The following is a 13,423-nucleotide window of genomic DNA, read 5'->3' as shown; positions in this document are numbered from 1 at the left end:
ACACGTTTGTGTAACTTATCAGTTGCACCTTTTGCCTGCTTTCATGTACAGTTTACGGGTGATTACTAGTCAAGGAATAAAGCTGCGTTACCAGTTGCATTGTTTATGTGCTACCCAGTCGAGTAGTTTCTTGGAGAAATGAAGCATGCTGGTAAAGTTGCGGCGTTGGAGGTGAGTTACATAAACAACGAGAATAAAAAGAGATGCATCAATTTCAATTCGTATTTGAATTCATATTTTAATTTTTTCAATTCGTATTTGAAAATGTGAATATTCGCACTCCCGCAGTTTTAAGGCATAACCAAGGTCTCTTGCTCCCGACAAGATCGCTCGGTTATCTTCTCGGCAACGTGCCTCCGTGTCTTGGCACCACATCCCCGCTTGCGTCAAGCTTCCCTGCCTCGCACGGGTGCTCGTGCATCAATCTTCACCACTTTGCATCGGTGTGCTAGGAGCAGCGTCTGGTGCGGGGGGGGACCTGGGTTAGTGCAGTTGGCTTAAATATTACTATGGTCTCTGCTATTACAGATGAACCTTTCGTTTTGAGCGTAATTTGTTTTGCCCAAAATACCTTTTTTGTAAGCAAAATGTTCTGTTGTCTCTATCGTTTTCCGCATGCATGTACTCTGACTTCGGGGTCGCGGAAATTGGGGAGGAGATGCGTAAACAAAGTGAAGTGTCTTTCACTTCTTCGTTTCGCTTTGTCACGGACGTCCTCCAACTGTAAAGTCCATGGCCGCGTCATTCGGGTAGGATGAATGTTCGCGGATTGCAGAGTCCGCGTTGGGGTATTTGTAAGGGCCAGGATCACTCTGTGGAACTCGGTAATCGCCCAATAAATGGGGTGGGCGATGACTCGGAGATGGGCAACGACTCGGGATATTACGGCAGTTTTATCCAGTTCCACGAGCATGATGTTGAGGTAATGAGGGCCCTTAAGATGTAGTGCTGTGAAGTCGGCATGCGAAAGCTCTACCTGCTTGTGCAGCTTAGGATATGGACGAGTTGGCAAAGTCGTTACGCTTATTTCTTGCAGGCCGAATGCTGAAGTGAAAAAGTGTTGTTTGAAATGTAGATTCTCTCGAGTGAAATGCTTAGTAATTAGAAGGCGGAACAATGACTTTAGACACAATTTTCCTAAAAATTAACACAAAAAAAATATGCAACATGAGCCAACCGGTGTTTCTAAGAAAAGAACCGTTTTTCTCACACACACACAAAAAAAAAAGTGCATCGCTGAGAGCTTAGTTTCTGCCGAGAAGGTAGCAGCGGCGGTTGAGACCAGACACCAAAATTTCGGAGCTTATCGTTACGCAATTAAAATAGTTATTTAAAAAAAAACTTTTAACACTTAAATGGAGTCCAATGATGTACACGAATGCGTCTGGACGTGTAGCGTCTACTGCTTAGAACAGGTCCCAATTTCTCGTAAAAAACATTCGTAAAAGGCTCATAAATTTTGAACGAGATAATGGCAAGCTCCGAAACTTCAGAACGAGGGACCGTAACTCCTTCCTACCTTCCAAAACGTTTTATTTACACGGCGATCCTTTCCGACTTGTAGTAAGCGTCGCACGCGCGACGTTGTGGGACCGAGAAGGCCATTCACGGCTGGTCCTCCTCCTCCTCGGCGTAGATGGCCCGGTTTCTCCGCTTCATCATCTTGCTGGCCGAGGAGGGCTGTGCCTGGGGCCTCTCCCGGGGTGTCTCCTGTGCCTCGGGAAATGCGTCCGCACCGAAAGGGGCGGCTTCCAGCGGGCTGCCGAACTCCCGCAGGTGCACCTTGCGGCGCTCCAGCGAGCTCATCTCCAGCAGCGGCAGGGGCTCTTCCCCTGCCAGGTCCTGAAACAAGATGGCCCAGGAGGAGCGGCTCAGCATTGTCGGCACAGCCGGCTCCCGTGCGGAAGAAACCCCACTCTGCTTTGTTTTGGCGGTGCAGAGTGAATGCTTCAGACCCCCCGAGCCAATCGGAGCAATGGAGCCAAAGCGCGTGATGGCCCTTAGCAAAGGTATAGGGGCTAGAGCGTAATGCAAGCAGTTGTTGCATAAGGAGGAACTCCCCTCCACCGTATTTGCAACTCTCGGACGTCGCTTTTGTACCCCTAGGAGCCTGTCACTCGACATTCGTACACAAGTGGCTTTCCTCCTTGGCTTTGACGCACGCTAGTAGTGAGCTGGAGTATGGCCATGCGTCTCTTTCAGACGCATTGACTGGCTCATTGAGACCGTAGCCTTTGCCATTCGGCGAGTTACAGTGAGACCCTCGGTGTTTATTGTACCACTGGTTGCTTCACTGCAAAGAGTTTCGTCCTAGATATGATCTCGTGAAATTTCGGCACATGGCTCCGTTCCTGCGAAGCAGCGGCATGGCCAGGAGTTCTTTTTTTGGGGGCGGGGAGGAAGGGGGGTTGAATGAGTGAGTGAGGTGAGGTGACCGGGATGTTCATGACCTGAAGTGCAGAGGGGGGATGGAGGGAGCCAAAATGCGTGTGTATATTATAGGGCCGGCTGGATTTTGGGTGGGGGGAGGGGCTGAAACCTTAGGAGTTCCGCCCCTGGCTGTGCCACAGCCGTGAACAGCATGGTTTACGGTTCCAACTAGAGATGTCAGAAACCTTCTGAGGTTCGAATTCAAATAGGTTCAGAAATTCGGAACCTTATTAAAGGGGCACTGACACATCAAAATCTAATTTTTTTTTATTATCCGAAACGGTCGAAAACGATGCCGGGACATTACCCTCAAAATTTGAAATTTGGGAATTCAGTATTCGTGAAGTAAAAAAACAATTTCCAAATGCCGAATTCGAAGTTCCCGCGCGATCGGCGCCGGTGCCTTGACGTCAAAAATTGCGGAGACCTGAGAGTCCCCTTTCCTGTCACCACTCCCTGCTGTTGCCATGGCGACCCAAAGCGAGGAGGAAAGGAGCGAGCGCCGGCTAGCGCCGGCGTTGCGGCGGACCGGTTTTGAGCGGTGTCGCCTGTTTTCCGTTGGAGGATACAAATCCAGGAGACGGCACCACAACGAACTCCCGATTTTTGGTATTTCAAAAAGAAGGGCCGTAGTGCGTTCGCAATTGCGTTAAAAAACATGTTTTAGGATTGCCGTCATTAAATGTTATAAAGATGCCGCCTACAAAGCTTCTAAATTTCCTGATTTTTGACGTCACCGATCAAAAGAAGCGAGGAGGCGAGAGGCGGGAAAATCAAACGCCAAAAATAAAAAGGTGCGCGTGCGCGCGGGAAAATTTTTTTTCGCGATGCGGTTTTTTTTGCGCATCTATGGCTGCAACTTGCATCGTTTTAGACAATAAAAATAAATACGACCTTTGGGGTGTCAGTGCCCCTTTAGGTTTGAATTTGAACGGGGATCTTATTCCGCAGTTTTAAAAAAATGTTTTTTTCAGATTCAATGATAAAAAAAATTGTGTAAAGTGTAATTCCTTAAACAATGTAGCACATTTATTTATGGCACAAACACTTCCTTTCAGAGTACTTTTTGTTGTATCGTAATTCCCGAAACGAACGATTCAGTGAAAAGCCTCAAGGCGGTCTGGCGAACGTCCCTCCGACCTCTCTGCAAACTGGCAGCAATCCGATTGAACATTGCCTAATTGCTACGCTAGCATTAAACGGCAGAATACATACAAGACGATACATGCAGATAAGTGCACCCTAACATTTCTCTCCCTGCAAGTTTTCAGTTGTCCGGACGTCTATATCCGGTGGATCCAGCTGGCAGAGTATGGGTACCTGGTCCTCGTCGTCGCCTCCTTCGCCGGCCCCGTCGCCCTCCTCGTCCGAGGGGCGGGTGTCGTTGAGGCCCTCGGGAGGCGGGCTTCCCCGCGTGGCCTCCTCGTGGCCCAGGAAGCTGGAGACGTCCAGGGATGGGGCCCCCTTGCCCGGCGACAGGGCCCGCTCCAGGGGGTCCCGGAGCCCCAGCCGCCGGCACAGCGCCTGCGTCTGGGGGTTCAGGTGGGGCCGGGGGCGGCCGGGGCTGCGCTCCGAGCCCGGCACGTGGGGCGGGGCCGTCCGCTCGAAGGAGGCCGGCACGTGGAGGTCGCCCGACAGTATCGCCTCCCGCAGCTCTCGCTTCTCCTCCTCGCTCGGCGTGAACTCCCAGCTGCGGCGGTTCACAGGCCTTAGGAACCACCACACTTCGCCTGACCTTAATAGGAGACCACTGGTCCGATTTAAATGACATTTACAGGGGTTGTTTCTGTTGATGTTGAGAACATTTGTGCCGAATTTTGTTAACTGACTGAAGTACCAAAAGAATTGCAAATGCTTAAAGATGAAAGTGGGCGTGTCTGCGTAAGAAAACTATCATTTTGAAATTACTGATAAATTTGTCGTTTTTATATGTTATATTGCTTTAGGACAGCTCAGAGCAGATAGCTATGGAGCTATATTACTATATTATAGACGCTTTCAGGGAGTCAGTTACTCGAGCTGCCACCAGTCGGCGCGCCCTCTGGGCTGCCATAGCCGACCTTCAGTTTCTTGCCTTTGCTTCGCGTTGTGTGCTGCACCGGCCACCGCCAGAGCTTTATTTTCGTGTTCTTTTTCGTTCCGCGTTGAAATCACGTGTTTTATTTAAGTATTTTTGATATTTCGGGCTTTCATTCGTATCATATGATATCTATGTTTCAACATAGCTCTTGTATTTTCTTATTTATGGAATGGAATCAGCGAATGGATTGACGATACAAGATTATGGCCTAGTCTTCAGAGACCATGTAAGTTCATCACATTCTTTCGTTTTTGTCGCTAATAAAGGGCAGTCAACACCATTCCGACATATGGAAATTTCAACTGACGCAGTCGTGATTCTCGCTGCATGTGCGTGCTTTAGACATTGTTTCCATAAAGCCGAACCGCATGTAAGCGATTTAGCGAGCGATGAAACGAGCGACGGCGACAACGACGAGAGTCGGCGACAAAAAATTTTCAGTCGCCCGTCGCGTCGCTCGGTTTTTGGATTTCTGGAAAAGGTCGCTCACCGTCTTGGTCGCTTGCTCCCGTCGCTTCCATGCGGTTTGCCTCGTCACGCGATAGACCGAGCGACAGCGAAGCGGGTCGCCGCCGCTTGTCTCGTAGCTCGCAAAATCGCTTACATGTGGTTTATACTTAATTAATTTCGATGCACACAGCACTGAACCATTGGCGCCTCGATATTAAGTATAAATCGCATGCAAGCGATTTGGCGAGCAACGAGACAAGCGACGGCGACCCGCTTCGCTGTCGCTCGGTCAGTCGCGCGACGAGGCAAACTGCAGGAAAACGACGGAAGCAAGTGACCAACACGGTAAGAGACGTTTTCGAGAAATTCAAAAACTGAGCAACGCGACAGGCGACAGTGAGAAATCTCCGTCGCTCGCTGACTCTCGTTGTCGCCGTCGCTCGTCTCGTCGCTCGCTAAAGCGCTTACATGTGGTTCGGCTTTTGTTTACATGCGGTTCGGCTTTAGACAAACAATGTCTAAAGCACACACATGCAACGAGAAGCACGACTGCGATAGCCTTACTGCTTCAGTTGAAATTTGCATACTGCCCTTTATTGGCCACAAAAACGAAAGAATGTGATGAACTTACATGGCCTCTGAAGCCTATATGCCATAATCTTGTATCGTTCATCCGTTCGCTGTCTGATTCCATTCCATAAATAAGAAAATACAAGAGCTATGTTGAGACATACATATCAAATGATTAAATCAAAGCCCGAAATATCCAAAAGACCTAAAGAAAACACAAGGTTTCAACGTGGAATGTAAAAGAACACGAAAACAAAGCTCCGGTGGTGGCCGGTGCAGCACACAACGCGGAGCAACGGCGAGAAACTGAAGATCGGCGATGGCGGCAGGGTCACGTGACGTCAAGATGGCAGTGCCCATGAAATGTTGCCTGAAAGGGTCTATACCATCTTCCATGACGAAAAAGCCACATGAACACAAACACTGTTTGTTACATTTCCATCCCTTGTCTAAAACCTGAATGTAAACATATTAGGTAGAGATCTGTATGGTTAAGAAATAAATTGACTGAAAAAATTCAAACTCTAACCGAATTTGAGTAAAAATTGGGGCTCCAATCCACGCTGTGAAGGTGGTTAGTCAGCAAAGCTGTGGCATTACCTGCAACGATTGCCCACTCCACTATACGAAATGCCGCCGCCGGTCGTAGTACACCGCTGCTGGTCGTATTGCTCTTTCTTTTCCCTTTGCCGCTCCTAGTATTCACGCTGCTCCTCGGGAGTACGAACTATGCGTGGCCTATTCATCGCGGTGCTGCAGCGACAATCAAATCAGTTGCTGTACTCCGTTTCATCTTACGTTTAAGCGCAGCAGATGCTACGAGCCATCGGAGCCAATCGAAGGCCGTGTGAGTGTCACGTGACCTTAGAGAGGGGGCACAGTGACGCGCGGAAAGCATGTCACAGGCCACGTCCACAGAACGGGATTGGCTAAGATAGCTCGTAGCATCCGCTGCGTCCGGACATAAGGTGAAACGGGGTATAGGCAGGTTCTTCTTTTATATATAAAAGGCTAGTGACCTCACTTCCCACGCCGCAAGCTGCCGTTGCTGCGACAGCAGGCGCTGTTATCATCTGTTATGCAGTTTGCACTTCACACGAGGGCTTCGAATGACGTCAGCCCCTTTCGAAGCAACTGCAAACCTAATCTTTACCGGAACGCGTGGGAGGGTGTTCCTATTGGTCACACGCGCCTTATCATGCATCATGTGGTTTTGATGCTTGTTCTGTGGTTTTCTTCATTGATAGGGATACTGAGCTGTATGCTGTATGCCTGATTTCAAAGGAGATATGCTGTTTTGCCTTCAATTGTTTGCCGGGAGTTTTTTTGCTTACAACGACGACGTGAAAATTTCCTTGGCTGGTAGAGCCTTATCCTTATTAAAAACAAAATACCCTATGTTCTCCAGAGGTTCTAAAAAAACAAAACAAAAAAAAACGAGTTAGAGGTGAATTCTGGCGTATTTGTGGCTAGTGAATTTGATTGTCGCCAAAAGTTTATCTGAGCGTATTGATAGTCGCGAGAAAAACTGAAAAACGAACCGCTGGGTGTGACGTTGTACCTGGACGTTTCAACTGCTTCGCACATGCTGCTTGCGAAAGAACGCACATGTCGTTTTTGAATCTTCAGGCAATCCTCCCGGAAGGTGCCGAAATGTCGAGATCTTCGTATAATACGTCGCAATGCCCTCGTCCCACCGAACGTGCCGGAAAGGAAGGGCTCCAACATTTAATTTGAAAGTGCCGTCGTGGCTACTTGGTACAGCCAAGTACAATTTTGATATTTGCGATTCTGGACGCTAATAAAACAACTTAATTGCTTTTTCTCGAATACAGAACCGCTTCAGTTTCCCTTTGAAGAGTCGGTGCAACGATTTTCGAACTGACCGGTGAATCACGAGAATTGTTTCGTGTCACCTATAGAATGAAGAGCAGTAAACCATACTTTTCTCGCGCATTATCAGTAACATAAAAAAAAAATAAAAGAAATGGAAAATCGGGGTACCCTCAACTAGCACCGTCTATCGAATCGTGCATCGCCCATATTAGCCAGACACGAGGAATGTGCCGTGTGTATATGAGGGGAAACGTTCGCAGTAAAATGATTTTAAAAGAAAAACGAGAAACCTTTCTTACGTTAATGTGAGTACCTGAGATCCCCGTACACGCCGGTGTTATGCACGTACCACACTGCCTTACTGTTAAACACCAGTGTGCGACTTCTAGCACTGGTGCAGGCACTGAAGGCACTCTAGAATAAAAATACCAGTCATGCGCGAAATGTGCATTTTGAGTTTGAAGCGAATACAAGCGGTTTTGGCCGAGTATTATAGTTTCTCCGAGCCTTTCGCTACTGCAGCACCATGCTTAAACGAAAACGCGGCTGAACTCCTGAAGGTTCTTCCCAAGCTTCCTCTTGTCCATTTATAAAATTATTTTAATCTACTTACGTAAATGATGGATCTGATCTGGTAAGTAAATGATGGATCTGACAAAAACTAAACGTATAGAGATGCCCAGCTACGCCTAATTGTGTGGATTTTAAAATCTTGCTATATGCAAATATTGTCACCAATGACAAATGACAAAAGGCGGCGAATAACTGAAGAAACTTAACATTTAATGGGGTGAACTTGTGCCCAAAAGTAAAATAGAAGAAGGTTAGCGCCGCAGGCGTCGATGTCGGCGAAACAGCAGGATGAAGCGCTGGGGCGAAACTGACTCCACCTCGCAACGCAGAGCACCTTTTGTACCCGCGTGAATTTCTGGAACATTCGACGTAGAACTTTCGGCACGTAGACCATTCTAACTCGATCAGACGACAATGTTCTTGAACTTACGGGAACACCAAGTTGAAGGAGTAAATAAAAGAACATTCCGCTCCCTAGAATCGAACCTAGACCCTCCGCGCGACAGCCAAGCGCGGTAACCATTCGGCCACGCACGCGCTCGCTCACTCGACATCGTGAGTGGCAATATTTTTTTTCAGTCTCAAATATGAAGAAGAAAAAAATAAAGGGAATCACAAACGATCAACGTGGGTTGTCGGGGCATCTCTGCCTAACATATATAGCACACTCTCGCATAACAGCCAAAGTTCCACTTTTAAAAATTTTACTGCAATGTTGATATCAACTTTCACAAAGTTTCTATTTCTCTTTAAATATACCAGGTAAGCACATGCACCATTTCGCTTTGAAAGTGTGCTTTTCTCCCGAAGCAAGCAATTGCAATATTCACATTTTTCCGAATGTTGATCGCTGCAGATTACTCCGTTGAGTGTGCTTCTTACCGTGCACCGCTGCACCGTGGAGAAGCAGCACCAGCGGGAGCAAGCTCCACAGCTGTGGCTTCTCCGCAGTGCACGGGACTAACCTGCTGCGATCAAAACTTTGTAAAATATGAATATTACAGTTCATCTCGAGGCGAATATTGAATAGCCTATTATTTGAAACTACTATTCTACATTTCAAATATTTGCACTACACTGAAGAATACTATAGTAGTAGCAGAAAAAAATTGTGCGACGATCACACAGTGTTTATGCATTTAGACAGTGACAGCGGTGCTGCTTATTCGACGATATGACAATGACGATTGATTGACGATGCGCCGATCGTGCATCATTCGGTGATTTGATATTGAAATGACGTTGCGGGGATTTAGCGTTGATATGCTGCTGGTGAATAAATGACTCTAAGGTCGCGATGTGTTTTCCCCACAAATTTATCGGGAAAATTGTATTGACGTATAGGTCACGTGATACTGGTCCCATGACGTCTGGTTGCGCAACATCAATTTTTTCGCTAAACTTAGCAGGGGTACTTTTCGTTTACACTCGCGCCGTCGAAAAACGGGTAACGGGCTATTAACAGCTGTCGCTGTAAGTGGCCCGTTACATACGAATATACACGTAGAATTAAATAGAAAATAGAGATGCGGTAAAGATTGCATCCCGTAAATGAATGAAGTCCAGTTCAAGAAATGCAGCGTTGCCTAGCAGGCACATTCTCTGCATCACAACTAACAGTCCAATGCCAGACAACACCAAGGCCCGAGAGAGTCGCAGCCCCCGTTCACTGCCCTCCTTGACGGACGCCAACCACTGCGGGGTGGTTGGGTCCTTGGGTGCCAATCCCGTCCCAGTGACTGGCCAACAACTCCAGCCGTTTGTCAATCCCTTCGAGTTGATTGGGCAAACGACTGGAGGCCGTACCGTTCGTTGCATCCCGGTCCCGGCATGTAGTGGCTCTTGGCATCCACGTGGAGCAAGTGGTCGGTGGCCCTGAGTACGCACAGCCACTCCGCGTCGTAACTCAGCTTCGCTGGACCGCTTGTCGGGGTGGGCACATCCAAGATCTAGAGGACGGATGGGGGAACCTGTCCACTTCACAGCCTCTCTGGAGAAGCTTCCACCCCAAAACGCATTAAGATTTCCATCTTGCGGAAATGTTCGGAGAGCATCCGCACAACGCGAAGGTGCTCCTGGAAGCACGGAAAACCCATTTGCGACGGCCCTTTTCTGCAAATGCTCAGCACCGTCTTCTACGGTCGAATCATGTTAATTCAAACTCAAGGGGGACCGAACACTTGTTTGAATAAAGCGAAGTTTGACTTATTGGGAGTTTCATCCCATAGAGACGCATAGGATGGGACCTGCATGTTAGTTTGACTTATCCAAAAGTTCGAAATAACGAGATTCGACTGTATTGCCAAATCGAAAAGAGTTTTTGATGGCCTTCTTAAAAATCCTATCTACCCCAATGCTTTCTCCGTTTCTTTTTTTTATTCAGTCATACAGCTGGCTTTCATGTGAGAACCATAGGAGGTGTGGCTAATACATAAAATCAATACGAAAAAAAAAAAGTTTAAAGTAGATTTAGCGATGGATTGAATCTGCCGAACTTCAGATTTGGCAAAGTTCAGCACATGCCAAACTTTTAAGAAAAGGTTTAAAAGTTTGGCAAACGCACGTGCAAGAACCAGAGGTCGCCATTTTAGGTCGCCCTCACTCACCCTCACCTTCACAGCCACACTCACCTAAACCCCTCACTCACCTTCATCTTCACAGTCACACTCACCTTCAGCTCTTCACTCACGCTCACTGAACCTCACGGCCCTCATTTCCTTCACGCATTCATGGCCCTCACGGCCGTTATGCACTCATGGCCTTCACTACCTTCACCGCCCTCACGGCCCTCACGCCAGTCACCGCCCTCACTCACTCGCGGCCCTCACGCCACTCAGGCCCGCTTCAGATGGGGCCATTTTGCCCAGAAACTTGACGTCGCAACACGAGCGACACGGGCCGCCTGCGTTCACACGCAGCAACCAATTGCTGCAATTTGCCATCATCCTCATGAAATTTTATTTTTCTTGCACTCTTTAGACACACAATTACGCGTCTTTTGTGGTTTTATGCATTTAAATCTCGTTGAGAATACTAATGCATCTTTCTGAAACAGTTTATTTCCAAAAACTATCAATTTCAAACCAGAACCAAGTCTTTTGTTGTCATCATCACCGGCACGAAGTATCACGTGAAAATATTGCGTCTGCTTCAAACGTCTTCAAATCGCTCCGGGTTGCTCGCTTGTTTCGAGCCGGACCCGATCTCAGTGATTAGTGTCGATCTAGGGAAAGCTAGGGAACAACCCGCCATCAACACCAAAATTGCTGAGAAAGTTGCTCCGTCTGAAGGGGGCCTCACGCACTCACTGCCCTCACACACTCACGGCCCTGACACCCTCACGCATTCATGGCACTCACACACTCACCGCCCTCATGCACTCATGGCCCTTACACCACTCATGCACTCACCGCCCTCACACCCCTCACACACTCATGGCCTTCACGCCACTCGCCACCCTTATGCTTCTCACGCACTCCCTGCCCTCACGGCCCTCACGTACCTCAAAGACCTCATGGCGCTCACTCAAACTCACACTCATAAATTTTCCTGGTTCAGAAACTCACTCACCCTGACCTCACCTGTGAAGATGAAGGTGAGTGAGGGCCCTCATGAGTGAAATTTGCCGAGGTATGGCAAGAACGCAACAGGGCCGCGGGGCATGCCGTGCAATCATTGTCGTACAGTGTAGTACTACTGCCGCTTTCATCGATGTGTTGAATATATGGTCACTTTCTGTTTGCCTGCCTTTGTCAAAGTGGTTTCCTTCAATATTTTCTCCCTCAAAAACGGAAGTTCGACCAGGAATTGAGGCAGTCTACTGCGCAAGTGACAAATGATGCGGTAGATTCTGGATAATGTGATTCTCATTTGATATTCCCAGTGATGCACAAGGTAGTTGCAGCATTGACTGATAGCAATCCTGTTCTTGGCCCGATTTGTGCCAAAAGCAAATATTTATTGCTTTTTAATTAGCGTTATTTTGCGGTTTTCATCTGTCCACATCAAACTAAACAGAACTATCATGCTCAACGTTGCACATATGACATTCCTAACTTCTAAACACCTGCGTGTGTCCTAACATCAGAGACCGGAATTTCAAAAGTTAAAAGCGAGACACTGTGAATATGACACGCACACTTTCATGCGAAGTTGAAGTGACTCAAACTTGAAAAAACAAAAACACGGTCAATTCTCGAAATATACGGCGGGTGGTCAGCGCAGCGCACCGCCACACTCCCTGCCAGCACTGTGGCCGCTTCTGCTCCACTCGGCGCCAAGGATGCTTTTGCATTCACCACTCGTGACAAGTGCTTAGGCGTCCTCAAAAGTTTTTAAGGGGGGACATTACCCAGAAAAAAAAAATTGTGCAAAAAAGTTGATTTTGAAAAATGCCCTATCTGGATACGCCAACATCGAGAGTATTCCCAGAAAGTTTCGTTCACAGTACATAGCTATATTTTTATTAATTATCTTCGGTCCACCAATGTTAAAGAAAAGGTAGAGGTTCGAGCACTTTGAATGAGTTTTTCTCGAATACACTTTTTGGCATAAATCCCACCTTAATAAAACTATCGAGACTTAATATTTGCGGTTATGCCGAAATTTTATGGACCCGGTTACTATGAACTTTTGCATTTTTATGTTGCTTTATTATGAAAAACTGTAATTTGCGAAACATCATAAATGTGAAAAACCACTTTTGCGATTGTAGTCGTCCCCTCCCTCGGCGGGTGGGATCCTCCGTCGCTTCTGCCGTTCCGGAAGGGGTCCCCCAAGCGTCGGTGGTCGAGAACCGCCGATTTGGGGCACCGAGGATCTCACTCACCTGAAGGAAGTCGCGTCTCGGCAGGCACTTGTCCAACGCCAGGAACTTGGTGCAGGTTCCGTCCTGCAGTGGGACGTGCGCTGCTCTCACGAGAGTTCTGCATGGCGACTAGTGTGCACGTACGTCACCTCGTGCAGTTGCAGCTGATACAAACCCGCGTACGGGGGCTCGGAGACATTGTTAGCAGTAATGTACGCGCTAAGGGGCGTTTAGCTCCTAGTTGCACATAAATGTATGTCTCAAACATGGTGCTAAAATACCGTTTCATCCGTGCAAGGACTCTTCTCGGGGACGATTAAGGGGGTTGCTCGGCAGACCCACAAGGGGGCTGTGGAGAAGCAGGTTTGAGAACCCACCTCGTAGACATCTAATGTGTCGCCGTTCTTAAAGGTACACTTCGCACTTTCCACTTTTGCTCACCTCCTTCTTTTTATATCCTCTCCTCGTTGGCGTTTAAGAGGTCACCTTTTCTAGAGACGTCACAAACCCCCCAAGGTTTGAGTCCGACCTACTTTTTCTAACTTTCAACGCAAAAATGAATGTGCGCGAAAAAAACAAAAAAATCTAGTTGATGCCATTTGGCAGAGATGGGGCACAATATTTCAAAATTTACGGGGCATATTGTTTTGCATTAATGGGCTAACTAAAACATTATG

At 47.6% G+C, this 13,423-nt stretch overlaps 1 protein-coding gene across 3 annotated transcripts in view; it reads right to left on the bottom strand.

The window, feature by feature from the left end:
* Positions 1–218: 218 nt before the first annotated feature.
* Positions 219–13,423, bottom strand: part of LOC8037523 (lariat debranching enzyme) — a 33,664-nt gene continuing 20,459 nt past the window's right edge. The window contains exons 7-11 of one of the 3 annotated variants that reach the window (XR_006078141.1): positions 12,768–12,830; positions 9,746–9,888; positions 3,751–4,120; positions 1,520–1,842; positions 219–478 (exon numbers count right to left, since the gene is read on the bottom strand). Coding sequence is in view for 1 of the 3 variants with exons in the window: in XM_029977331.4 (XP_029833191.1) it covers positions 1,606–1,842; positions 3,751–4,120; positions 9,746–9,888; positions 12,768–12,830 (813 nt within the window). In the remaining 2 variants the exon portion in view is untranslated. Of the gene's footprint in view, positions 479–1,516; positions 1,843–3,750; positions 4,121–9,745; positions 9,889–12,767; positions 12,831–13,423 lie in introns of those variants that run through there. The other 2 variants (XR_003918097.4, XM_029977331.4) reach the window with 2 other exon arrangements.

This window comes from Ixodes scapularis, unplaced genomic scaffold, assembly GCF_016920785.2.
Source record: "Ixodes scapularis isolate PalLabHiFi unplaced genomic scaffold, ASM1692078v2 PGA_scaffold3__209_contigs__length_174095766, whole genome shotgun sequence".
NCBI classification, from domain to species: domain Eukaryota; kingdom Metazoa; phylum Arthropoda; class Arachnida; order Ixodida; family Ixodidae; genus Ixodes; species Ixodes scapularis.
The sequence above is the reverse complement of the archived record's forward strand: the minus strand, read 5'-3'. Positions and strand labels throughout refer to the sequence as shown.